General features: G+C 33.6%; 2 protein-coding genes across 2 annotated transcripts; one reads left to right on the top strand and one right to left on the bottom strand.

Annotated features, from left to right (window-relative positions):
- LOC140450886 (uncharacterized) lies at positions 1 to 444 on the top strand. The gene has a single exon (XM_072544567.1). It carries the CDS (start codon positions 1 to 3, stop codon positions 442 to 444), a length of 444 nt encoding a protein of 147 aa, XP_072400668.1.
- A 7,588-nt stretch (positions 445 to 8,032) lies between these two features.
- On the bottom strand, positions 8,033 to 9,232 carry LOC140450887 (uncharacterized). The gene has a single exon (XM_072544568.1). It carries the CDS (start codon positions 9,230 to 9,232, stop codon positions 8,033 to 8,035), a length of 1,200 nt encoding a protein of 399 aa, XP_072400669.1.
- Between the last annotated feature and the right edge of the window lie 4,514 nt (positions 9,233 to 13,746).

The following is a 13,746-nucleotide window of genomic DNA, read 5'->3' on the forward strand; positions in this document are numbered from 1 at the left end:
ATGATGGACTTTGAAAGAGCGGCAATGAATGCTGCACAAACTGAGTTCCCAAATGTGAGAATCCGCGGATGTTTTTTTCATTTCTCGCAGTGTATGTGGCGCCATATTCAAAGTGCCGGATTGCAACGTAGATATATTGAGAATCCTGACTTCGCCCTTCACCTAAGACAATTGACAGCTCTTGCGTTTGTTCCAGACAACCATGTAGTCAGAGTGTACAAGGAGTTGCTCAATAGCGATTTTTATACACAAAATGAAGAACTACTAGTGCCGCTGATTAATTACTTTGAAGACACTTGGATAGGGAGATTAGCTAGAAGAGGAAATCGAAGACAACCCCTTTTTCCAGCAAATGTATGGAATTGTTACGATTTGGCAGACCAAGATATACCTCGAACTAATAATGCTGTCGAAGGATGGCACAACAGCTCAATCAGAATATGATTTGAAAATAGAGCAGTACATTTCGGGCAATGTACCTCCACGCAAAAGAAAATATCAAGATACAGCAAACAGGATAAGGGCTATTGTTGCCGATTATGCTGACAGGCCAACTTTAGAATATTTGAAAGGCATTGCTCACAATTTTCAGTTGCAAACATAAAAAAAATTCAAAAAAAATTAATATCAAAAATAAAACAAAAAAAAAATAAAATGACAAAAAAATTCTAAAAAAAGCAAAAAATTAAAAAAAAACTTGTAAACACGCCAGCTTCTGCTGCCAGTCCTAAGCCTGGATAAAGTGTAAAGGCAAGTTTTTTTCATATAAATATTTTTCACTTTTTACTCTTACCGTAACCGATTTTAGGTTAGGTAGAATCATTTTCTGTAATTATATATAGGGGATAAACGGGGGTAATTGCTATTGTCAATTAAAATAAACTATTTATAGTATTTCATTAATAATATGCGTCCTTTTTTCCGCGCGTCCTTTTTTCCACGCGTCCTTTTTTCGCGAGTCCTTTTTTCCGCGTCCTTTTGTCGGTATACCTTAATGAAGGGATGTCAGTCAGAACTGCATCTAAAACGTATGGTATACCCAGGCGTACGTTACGCAACCACGTAAGTAGCGGTGTAGCAATTAAAAAGTTAGGACGGAAACCTTGTTTAGAGGAAGCTCAATAAAGAGAAGTTACTCAAAGAATTTTTCGGCTTGCTGAAGTCGGGTATCCACTTACAGCTAAAGTTCTCCGACGCAGTGTATTTGAGATCTGCGAAAAAAATAATTTGCAGAATCCGTTTAATGAAGAAAAAGGTTTGGCTGGGCGCAAATGCAATTGGGCATGTTATTCCTCCAATGATCATTTTCAAAGGAAAGCGACGCATGCCAGAATGGGAAGATTATTTCTGTGACTGAGGTGAGTAAGCACATAAGTCAAATTTTCCGAATTTTTTTTTATAAAAATGTGTAGGTGATTTGTAATACTATCATCGGCTCTAAGCACTTTAGTCTACAATGCATTTTTACAGCTGTTATTGCGAAGTGTGCATAATAACCATACTGAGAAAATACCGACTTGAGTTTGTGAATAAACACTTAAGTCGACTTATGTGAAGAGAGCCAGTTGGAACTTGCTGTCTCTTGTCGTCCCGTCGGTGACTTATGTTACTAGGCGCTAATAAAACATTACATGCAGAAAATAATTTAGCCTAAAACAGTTCAGTTTGGTTTGATATTGCGAATAACACATGTCCAGAAGTTTTTTGTTTAAAGTGTCTGTTGATGATGAGTTGATAGCAGATACATTCCTAAAAGCAATTCTGTTTTGATGACAAAATAATAATACTACAAGCAATTTTACTTAGAGCGTGAAAATCACGTCGAAAGCTACAAAAACCACCGGACAAAAGAAAGGCTAGAGAATTACGAAAAAAAAAGTAATTCGGGAAGTCATATATTACAAAAAATGGTAAAATAATTCCAGAAAGACCATTTCAACCTCTGCCACTATGCCCAGCAAAGTGCAAAACAAAAAAACTCAAGTTGCTTTGATAAAGTCCTCGTAGACATACCGTCTCAGGACTTGCAACTTAATGTAGAGTCATATGTCGCCATGTTACCAATCCAACGGTAACTTTACCATCTTAACTGTAAATTAGACATAATGTAAACTAAATTTCATTTAATAATTTTTAAAGGGTTTTTACCCACATATTTAGTGGCTACATCCATGTATTAACTAGACACTGATGATGGAATACTTATTCCGAAAACGTTTTGTCTATTTAACATAGCCCAACTGGGTTTTTTATATACCTTTTTATAAAGGATTTTATTCAAAAAATAAAAAATACTTTGTTTAATAATATTATTTTCATAACCATTTTCTGTAAGTGCAATAACACATAAGTCATGGACACACATGGATCAAATGACATAAGTCACGAATTTCATTTTTGACATATTTTTTATTTCATGGGTGATGGAAAATTTGGAGAATAGTCTATATTAGTATAAGACATTTATATAGATAATTATAAAAACAACAATTAAAACCAAATAAAGTAAGTAACACGTAATTTTGGGCTATATAGCATCATTTTGCTAAATACAAACCTGCAGGAGAAGTTCTTTTGATTTTTGATGGAGCATCGTTTCATTTAGATCCAGATATTTGTGACGTTGCCGAAGGTCACAGTATTAGACTGTACTGCTTGCCTAGCAAGCAGTACAGTCTAGCAATACGACTCATGAACTTCAGCCTATGGACAAGTCAGTATTTAAACCATTTGAGGCGTCTTGGGACGATGAAGTCCAATTACATTGGTCGACAAATAAAGATGAAGAAAACAGAGCAATTAATAGACGGGTATTTGAAAAAATCTTTAGCAAGGTATGACCAAAAGCTGCGTCCCCAGTTAATGTCATGTCTGAATTCCGAGCTACTGGGATTTATGCCTTTGATCCGGAATCTATTCCTGACTGTGCATTCGCTTCTTCCAATCCTTTACAGTGTCCTGATCCAGAAGAAAACTTGCGAATGGGTTCCGAACCTGCTGAAGCATCAAAGATTCCAACAGTTTCCGAACTAAGGAGTTCTCGAAAAAGGAGACGCCAATCCAGCAGTTCTAGTTCTTCGGAAAGTGAGCTATTTTCTGTGAGGGATAGTTCATGTGATGTCAGTCTTAATGACAATGATGACGATAGCGACAACCATGGCGATCTCGACTGTTCCTTCCAAGAAATTTTGAAAACTCCAGAGCTGAGGAAGAAACTCCTAGACGGAAAGCACTAAACTATCAGGCGCAAGTAGTTACTGAGGAACTATTCGCTGAAAGACATAAGCAGAAGAGTGCCAAAATAAATAATGCCTATAAGGAGGTTTCAGTTGGAAAAGAGAAGATAATTCCGGTGAAACAAAAACATCTGGAGAAATCTAGTAATGAAAACGACGGTTCTGCTCTAAGCTGCAGTGGTACATCCGAAGCTGTTAACTGGTTTTGTCATTTATGCTGTGAAGACAGAACAGCTGACATGGGACTTTGCAAAAAATACAAAAAATATGTTCATGAAGAATGTGGGTTAACATCCACAGACAAAGTGCAGAATTTCGTATGTCCATGGTGTGAGACGTGATAGTATATCATTTGTTAATTATATTAATGTTCATTAAATATTTGGTAAATCTTGTCATTGGTTTTATTGCCATTAACATGCTTCATACATTACAGTTTTGGGGTGGGCCATATTAGGGACCAGGTATGGGCCTTATTTGGAAGATGGGTTTCTAATAAGGCCCATCTTCAAAAGTTAATAATTTTTTTGATTATGATAATACTAATTACGAAATAATTTTTTTTGTATTTTATTTTTATATTACCAGAACTGAAGCATGTTACACATTTTTTCCCGACCTCCTATCTCCTAACTCTATTAAATAAAAAGGTAATGATTGTTAGATGGGCCTTATTTGGTACACGTACCTTAACCCTTTGACTGCGGGAACCGCATATTTGCGTAATTTCATTAGTGCACGAGATGTGCGGGAAACGCATATATGCAAGAGGGCTAACCGCTTCGCTGCGGTTAGCGATTATTTGCGTATAACCAAAATATAATGTCATTAGATGTTTTCTAATTGGAAGGGCGTGAACCACCTACCTAAAGTGTCTAGAGCGGGATGGGTGGGAGCAACTGTGAAGGTGTCTAGAGCGGGATGGTTGGGAGGAACTGAGAAGGTGTTTAGTATTGCGAATGCGTTGTTGCAGTAAAGTGAATATTGTCGCTTAGAAAATTACGTTGTGTTTGTATTGTAATTGTGACACAAAGTGATTCAGAAGATGAGTTTTTATTTGAAAGTGATATATCTGATGATTCAGCTGAAGAAATTGAACAGGAGGTTATAAATGAGCATCTATCGAGTTCTACTATAGACGAGGTAGACGATCAACATGAGACTGACGTGGGTGACGAGCAAAAGAAAGAGAATCGTGCTGATAGAATCGACGAAAACCTGAAATGGGAAAGCGTAAACATTCAGCCGCGTATATTTCCTTTTGATTCTAGTAATTCTGGGCATAATATTCCAGATCTTTTTGATAACTGTTCCGAGTACGAATGTTTCCAAGTATTTTTTGGAGAGGATATAACCAGTTTCATAGTCACTGAAACTAATAAATTTCATAAATACGTTGTTGACAGCAAAGAGCTTGGGCCACGTTCCAGATTGAAGGAATGGAAAGACAGATGCAAAGGAAATTCATCGTTTTTTTGCCCTAAACTTCCTGATGACACGGGTGAAAAAACTTCAAATACAAGAGTACTGGTCAACGAATTGTTTGATTGAAACACCTGCTTTCAAGAAAACAATGGCACGAGACCGTTTTTTTAGCAATACTTAGTATGATGCATTTTTCGGATAATAATTTGGCAAGGAATGATGATACATTACATAAAATTCGAAGAATTTTGAATCATATGAGAGTCAAATTTACAGAATCGTTTACCCCATACAAAGAATTATGCATTGATGAAAGTCTAATGCTATATAAGGGGCGTCTTTTTTTCAAGCAATACATACCCTGAAAGCGGCATCGATTCGGTGTGAAATTTTTTGTCTTGTGCGACTCATCTACTGGGTATATATTAGATTTTGTGATTTATACTGGAGCAACAACAGAAACTGTGAATTCTATTTTCGGAAAATCTGGAGGTGTAGTTCAAACTCTTCTTGACCCCTATTTGGACAAAGGTCATATATTATTTGTAGATAATTGGTATAGCAGTCCTGATCTGTTTTTATGGTTACATGATCGTTGCACTAACGCTTGCGGGACTGTGCGTAAAAGTAGAAAACAAATGCCAAAAATGGAGGAACAGTTAAAAAGGGGCGAGTCTGTATTTCGTACCGCTAAAAACCAACTAATTGCTATTAAGTGGTGTGATAAACGAGACGTATTCATGCTTAGTACAGCACATGACAAACATGTAGTAGATACCGGAAAAACTGACAGGAAAACAAATAGACCAATAGTAAAACCGCAATGTGTTATTGATTATAATAAAAATATGGGAGCTGTAGATAAAACAGACATGCTGCTCAGCTCAATTGAAAGTGTTAGAAGATCCACCAAGTGATACAAAAAGGTCTTTTTCCATATAATGGATATGACACTGCTAAATAGTCATATCTTATTCCAAGATGCCACAAAAAAGAAGATGCCAGTAGCCAAATTTCAGTTGAATTTGATTTCGCAAATGATTGAATTAAATTTAGATGACTTCGTATACAGGCCAAGAAGAGCAGAAAATCCAGCTCCATATCGTTTAACTGGTAGACATTTCCCAACAAAAATTGCCTTAAGAAACCAAAACCACTCGACAAGCAGAAAAAGATGTTTTGTTTGTAGCAAAAATAAATTGCGGAAAGTAGATATTCTATACCAAAGCTGGTGCAAAATGTGGTGGGGGAAACCGGTTTTAATCAAGGTCAATCAAGTTCAAGCTCACGCGAAGGTTACGTTCAAGGTCACGTAAAGGTCAAATTAAAGGTCCTGTTAAAATCAAGTTCAAGGTCACGAGAAGATCAAGGTCAAGGTCATGTGAATGTCAAGGCCGCGTAAAGGTCAAGGCCACGCAAAGGTTAAGGTCGAGGTCACGTAAAGGTCAAATTAAAGGCCCTGTTAAAGTCAAGTTCAAGGTCACGAAAAGATCAAGTTCAAGATCACGTGAATGACATTAAAGGTCATGTCATGATCTAGTTCCAAGACAGGGTGACAGTCAAGGTTAGGATAGGTTATTAGTATAATAAAACTCTTTTTAAAAAAATAATACCTTCTTAATTATTTATTACACTGTTATACATGTTTTTTAAATTTTCAAGCGCAGACTTATATAAATGACAACTGGATTGGGCCGGTGCTGTACCTTCAAGCTCTGTTCTCCACTCGGGACGATTAAAATGTACAAAACATGGCAGACGAGTCTGAACTTCAAAATCTTGAACTGCTTTTGTGGGTAATTTATACCAAGATCGAAGTAATTCCAACGGTTCCACACATTTTCTAAAGTATGGTAGGGTAAAGTTTTCTAATTCTGCTTCAGTAAACTTGTACAAAGGTTTTCTCGGATGTTGAGCCATTAATTTAGCTTTGTGACAACACTCCATTGCTATTAACCCGTTAATGTTCTTAAACATCAAATGTACTTACTTTTTATTTATGTAAATCAAGGTCACCTCTACGCAGCAACTTAGGCATGCGCAGTGTTTAAAATGTAAACTACATAAATTGAGGATTGTAAAAGTGATCTTTAGTAACATTTAGTTCGTCGTAATATAAGTTAAACAGTAAATAATTTTCAGTAGATTAGTAAAATTTTGTTCGTCGTGAGATCAGAAAGGTAATAAATATTTTTTAATCAATATTGTTGCTAACATTATTAATTTTAGAATTTAGTCATGGATGCGTGTTTAGATGGTACAAAAACTCTCAACTTAGCTGAAGCTGTCCGAAATTTGCAGTGGATTTTTAATGAAAAGGCATACGATTTTGAATACGAAGCTGAACGAGCTACCATAAGAATAAGAAGATATACGGTAGAAGAGTGTAATGCAAAATCAGCAAAATATCATACGGGAGCCAGAATCTGCGAAGATTATTTAACTGATGTAATATGCATGTGTTGCTTTTAAAAAAAAAAAATAAAAAATCTAGGGCTGACCGATTTTTTACATCAACTCAAAGATGTTCTACCCAAACACTGTTTTGAAGATGAGGGGGTAGATACTGTAAATTAATGTAAATACAATAAATAAATAATATATTTTATTTTGTAGTTTTCATTCCAACACAACATATCGTTTAAACAAGAATTGGAGGAATTTATGAAAAAAATTAAAGAACTAAAAGAAAAAATAAAACAATTCGAAAACAAGCAAATAATGTTTAAATCATTTAGTAAACTACACTTAAGTAAATTTCGCAGAAAAATTAAACCGTATACTATGTAATTTTTGTTTGAATAAATTATTTTAGTACTAATTGGTTGTTTGTTTTACAATATTTATAACTAAGAAATAAAACAAAAATAATGTAATATATATTTTTATTTTTGCATTAAAAAAGTATTATACAACCAAAATACATTAGATAAAGCACAAATACATTTTTCACTATTATGATAAAAACAAGCAGGTTCCTTAACTTCTAATGATGGTTGTTCATCCAATTCGTATAAAGGAACAGTAATGTATTTTTTTAAATAATTTTTCTTTTCCAAACCTTTGACGTAAACTGCATTAGCGTTTTGTGTAATATCCTTTAAAATATTTGCAAAATGATAAAGGGGTGTAAAACCAAAATTCCAATCAATGCAGTGATGATTTCTTGTTAACCAAGTTGCCTGTCTGTGTAAATCGGAAGACAACATTCTAATGGGAAACGGAGACTTGAATACATAATGACAAATTTGTGTTCCATTAAAAGCAGCAAGTTCTTTCACTACAAATTTGTTATTTTCTATCTTAAACCCTTGAACGTCTATTACCAGATTCATTTTAACAACTAACATTTTGACTATGATGCAGACCTTTTATTGCTGTCTCACAATTTTAGTTAAAGGATTGTAAGAGAATTCTTTTTCATGTAATATCAAGCAATAAGCGGAAACATTTTTTCCTACAGATTTACTAGTTTCAAATTCTATTCTCAAAACAACAGAGCCACTTTGAATTATTTCTTTTTGTCTTGAACAATCAGTATGTACTATAGGGGCATTCTTTTTAAATTCTTCTGGACTAAATATTGGTTGATTAGTTTGAATATGATAATAAGATTCTTGGAAATTGGCAAACATTTCATACAACGTTGCAAAACGGTTAGTGTCAAAATCTAAGTTGAGATCTTGATAAGGATATCGCTCCGAATTACGGATATTTGTTAGATTGCAGTGATCAAATTTACTCATATCTTTCAGCATTTTTCCTTTTCGACCATCATGGAAAGCCACTACAATGTGTCGAGGACTTTCTAGCTTTGTAGTTGTTTTTACTGGCCAAGTATGACGTGTTGAATTATTTAAAGTGGGATACTCAACCAACTCCCAACTTCTAAATTTAATAGGTAGTTCTATGTTACTACGAACTATTTTGTTTAATCGCAATTGTTCGCTAATATTAGGTAAAATATGAGGTACATTCCAATATAGTTTATTAATTGCAATTTTTGGTTTTTCTGTTTCATCTGTAGCAATAATAGCATCAATATCATCTTTGTCTCTTATTAAGACTAATTCTTGCCTCATGTTTATTATAATTTTTTGAAAATCTTCGAAAAATCCGGACCAAATTTTTAACGGTATGCATACGTTAAAATTCCCATGGTTATCAATTACCAGTTTATCTCCTTTTGGAAACCATCCAGCATTTTGTAATAGTTTACTCTGATTTTCATTAAGAGACAAATAATTTTTCAAAGTTGAAATTAAACCAATATTTCGTACAGAATCAATTATAACACCGTTTAACTCATACCTTAATTCTCTAAATAAATATGAAATACCGTTATTAATAAATTGAAATTTTGTTGGAACCTGATTTTTATCGGTTAACATTTGACCTTCAATGTAAATATAGCTGTTACATGGTAAAGTATAAGCGTCTAGATCTTGGATAGGAATTCTAATTTCATCATTATAGTTTAAATTTGATGTATATGGTTGATAAGTGTGATACTGATAATCTTCAATAGTTGTATCGCTAAAAGGTTGACCCAACACGTGTAACATTTCCATTATATTAAAACTTGATAACCAAGTGATTTCAAAAATTTACGATTTTGAGATGTTAACAGCTTAGATGTTATCCTTCTACTAATTGTTTTAATGAGATGACGTCTTTTATAGGAATGTTTGGGATAATTACTTCGATGAAACTGCAAAACCATTTTACTCAATTTTTCTAAGATGTAGCCGAACAGTAATTGTCTCTTTATTAAAATTAACCAAATTTCCTTGTTGATCTAAAACTCGTACAGTTATGTTGCTTATCGTCTTGTTGCTTACAGGATAATACAAGATGGTTAACGGTTGCTCGACTATTTTATACCCATTAGGAACTTGAGGAAAAAATTGATGAATAATATGCACAGCCTTTCCATTTAAAAAAGATCCAACAGCAATATTACAATCAATACAGATAGTATTAACTTTTAAAATATTTACCACATTCGTGGATAGATGAAGTTTATTTGGTGTAAGTTTAACTCTATCGAAACCTAGTAAACTTCCTATAGAATTATCAACATCAAAATTAATCCAATCACTACTTTTAATACTAATTCTATTTGTATTTATATCGGGTTTCATACTAATTATGCTAGCGGTTTTAATCATTTCATTTTTAATAATTTTAATAATATCATCAACTTCGTAGGCACCTACAGGAATTTTAAAGGTAAACTCGCTGTTTTTACCCCACACAAAAACATTATTATATATATCGACATTTGGAATACTGTTAAAAGTGTCGAAATTTGCAACACCAATTTCATAATTAAAATTCTCATCAAGATAAATGGGAGGATTGTAATCATCACTGAGAATTGATGATTCTCCAGTAAGGGTGAATGTGACTGACATGATGGTTCAAGTATAAATGATGCTCAATGATTAATTATAGTAATTAAATAAAAATCTTAAACAGTTTTGACCACAATTAAAAGAATTAAAATTTTGAATGACATCATAGTTATATACTATAGTAACGTTTCCATTACTTTTAAAATATCGTACTAATTCAGAAGAAGGAGGTAAATTTCCATAACTATCAAAATAAGTAATTACCGTATCTTGTTTAGCATATGCAGTCCAATGTGTACCATTTCCGTCTTTAGTATCGTGGTTTACTATACCTGATTCATGTTTTCGTATTACATGAGGTACAGAATCACACATAAAAACTCCACGAAAATGAGGAATATGTAACAAACCAGCATATTTAACAAGATCTACATCAGTCATTGCTCGTTTAGGTAGCTTTACCGGGAGTTTCTTGAATACGGCTTTAAACGGAAACCTTTGCCGCGACGTTTTATTCCGTAACCTTTGTATGGTCTTAAATAAAAACCCGCTCGTTTTTTTGCCGTTTGTTCCATTACCAAATTATGCCTTTGTTGTTCAGCAAGTTTTTCGCGGTCGGCTTTGGCATCATTAACCGCCTTGGCAATTCCAGCTGCACCTCCCCCAACAGCTCCTAACGCTCCGAGCAATGGTAACAACAATGGTAAAAAACCACCTTTCTTGGGAGCTCGAATAATGCGTTTCTTTTTTTTTTTCAACGCACCTCCTTTTTTTGGTTTTTTAGAAAATCCCATACCCAATTTACGTTTACCTTTCATTGCTGTCGTTACAAACCAAGCTGCAATCTTTTCACCTAGCTTAGCGTCTTTTGATTTTACCCGTTCCCAAGCTTTATTTTCCAAGATTTTATCTGCTTCGTATCTTTCACTTAAATTTTTATGTTGTGAATACGCAATGTCGTGTGTTTTACACGCAGCGTCTAATGCATTAATTCCTTCGTCCCCTCTCTCTAATCTTTGCTGCAAGTGAGTTCCAGGACCACAAAATCGGTATCCAGGTATATGTGCTTCGAATGGAAGTTTGTTAATGAGACTGTTGACTAATCCTTTTCCTATACGACGTGTTTTCACTTTCGCACGTTTTACCATTATGGTACTTATATATATATATTACAACCTATTTATACTATCAGTTATCACTTGAACGTTATGAAGATCATTCAACAAAAGAATCGTTTACCTATTGAAAATCATGATAATAACGATGAATTTAAAACGGGAAAACATGGTTGTTTGTTTGGAGGTGATTCTAAAAGAGGTCTTATTGTTGGGGCTAGTGGTTCAGGAAAAACCAATGCTATGTTATCTTTAATTGATCATCCTAATGGTTTAAGATTTGAAAATATCTATGTGTATTCTAAAAGTTTACATCAACCAAAATATGCATATTTGCGAACTTTAATTAGTCCGATTAAAGAAATAGGTTATGAGGAATATGGTAATGTAGACGACATCATTGCTCCGGAAGATATAAAAAATAATTCTGTTATCATATTTGATGATGTAGGTTCATGCAATCAAAAAATTATTCAAAGTTACTACTGCTTTGGTCGTCATAGATCCACAGATGCTTTTTATTTATGTCAAACTTATTCAGCAATACCTAAACAACTCATTAGAGATAATGCAAATTTTCTAATAATTTTTAAACAAGATATGACAAATTTAAAACACATATATGATGATCATGTAAATATTGATATGTCCTTTCAAGATTTTAAAATGTGTGTTCTCACTGTTGGAAAGATAAATTTTGTTTTCTAACCATTGACAAAGATTGTCAAATATCATCTGGTCGATATAGAAAAGGTTTTGATGCGTATATTAGTATATAAGCTTTATAATTTACTTATATTTCCTCAGTTATAATGGATCCTCAGCTTGCTAAACAACTAATTAAAGGTAGGCAAGCTTTGAAGCAAAAATATAAACGTTTAAAAAGTGGTATAACTGATTCACAAATACAGTTGGAAAAAAACTATACACCCATTACTAAACCGATTAAAGAATTGCTTACCGCATTGGAAACAAAACAACCATCTGTTAAACAAGAAATTATTACACCACAATCAGAAAAAGAACTTCTTGGAAGTAAAACCTTAAGTCCTATTAAGAGAGATCCATCCGCCTTTAGAAAAATAGCATTTTTGACACCACCACCTCAACTAAGCAGCACACAATTAGGATCCAGCACTCGCCCTACAGAACCCACTAATTTGATTGAAACACCTTATGAATCCAGAACACAATTGAATGAATTTATAGATGATACTATTTCACAATTTTATCAAACCGATCCTGAAGTATCGCATGATTATTTTGATCAATTTACAGCACCACTTCCAAGAGATTTTATTGAAGGAATGGTGCGTGATGTGACAGGTAAATATGATCATATTTTGGGTATATTCTACGATCCTAAAGAACAAAAAGTTTTCAATTGGAGATTCAGAGATTTACTTTGATGGGTCTACTATTGGAATAAAAGGAGTGAGTTACCCTGGTACTCTCGGAATTTATGAGTTGTTATTTTTAAAAAAACCTGTTACGTATACTGAGCAAGACATAAGCTACTATGTTGATATTATAGAACGGACTAATGCTTACCGTAGGAATAATAATAGGGCTTTACCTATTCGTACATTTCCAAACGATATAAAAGACAAGTGGCTCTACATGGTAAAACCTAACTTAATTGAACCCATACGTCCTAGATCTGGTTCAATACCATCAGGTGTGCTTACGCGGGGAATGTCTTCCAAACGTGGTGGAAAATTAACGTTGAAATCTTCCAAAAATGGTGGAAAAATGACGTTGATGTCCTATAATAAAAATCCTATTGAATACAAATATTTTGATGATTTTAATGAGTTGATTGATAGACTACGATTGCTAGTAGCTTCTCAAGCAGCGGGTAATAACGGACACAACAATGAAATTATTTCAATAATTGAGGAATTGCGGGAAAGTGGAGTTATCGCATAAAGTGCATAAATATTGCAACTTTTGTTAAATATCATTCAGTGCAAAAATGCCTCTTAACAGATTCAACCAACACTACCTAACATCTCAAACCTGTAATGTTGATGAAATTGTCTCAGAGCCACTACAATCTCAATTTTACATTTGCCAACCTGCCGATTATTGCAGTGTGTGTATAATTACTATTCGTGGACGTAAAGACTTAAATGTTAGCAAAGATTACTTTGTATTGGATGGCAAAAATATTCTATATACTATGCCTGTAACTGGAAAAGTAAAAAATGTTAAATGTTTCCCAGAACCGCTTAAAATGAAGTATAATAGTTCATCAACCATCTTAGAAGATTTGGTTGATAACAATGTTTTTACAAAAAATGATGTGTTATCATTTCCACTTGTTCAGTTTAAGTCATATAATGAAATTTATGTTGAATTGACACTATCTTGTCCGTTAGTAAAAACGTAAATAAAAAACAATATATATTTTGAATTTTTTTATTTTTGTAAAATACAATTATTTTGATGACTCTTTATCAGCATTATCAACATCAGTTTCATATAGCACAGATGGAAGATAATCTTTTAAGCGATCTAAATAAGTATCCAGTTCCACTTTTCTTAACAAGGATACAAACCCATGTAGACAAATTTGCTTTTCTAAAAACAAATCGCAAGTCTCATACCCTT

Source organism: Diabrotica undecimpunctata, chromosome 9 (genome assembly GCF_040954645.1).
Source record: "Diabrotica undecimpunctata isolate CICGRU chromosome 9, icDiaUnde3, whole genome shotgun sequence".
Classification (NCBI taxonomy): domain Eukaryota; kingdom Metazoa; phylum Arthropoda; class Insecta; order Coleoptera; family Chrysomelidae; genus Diabrotica; species Diabrotica undecimpunctata.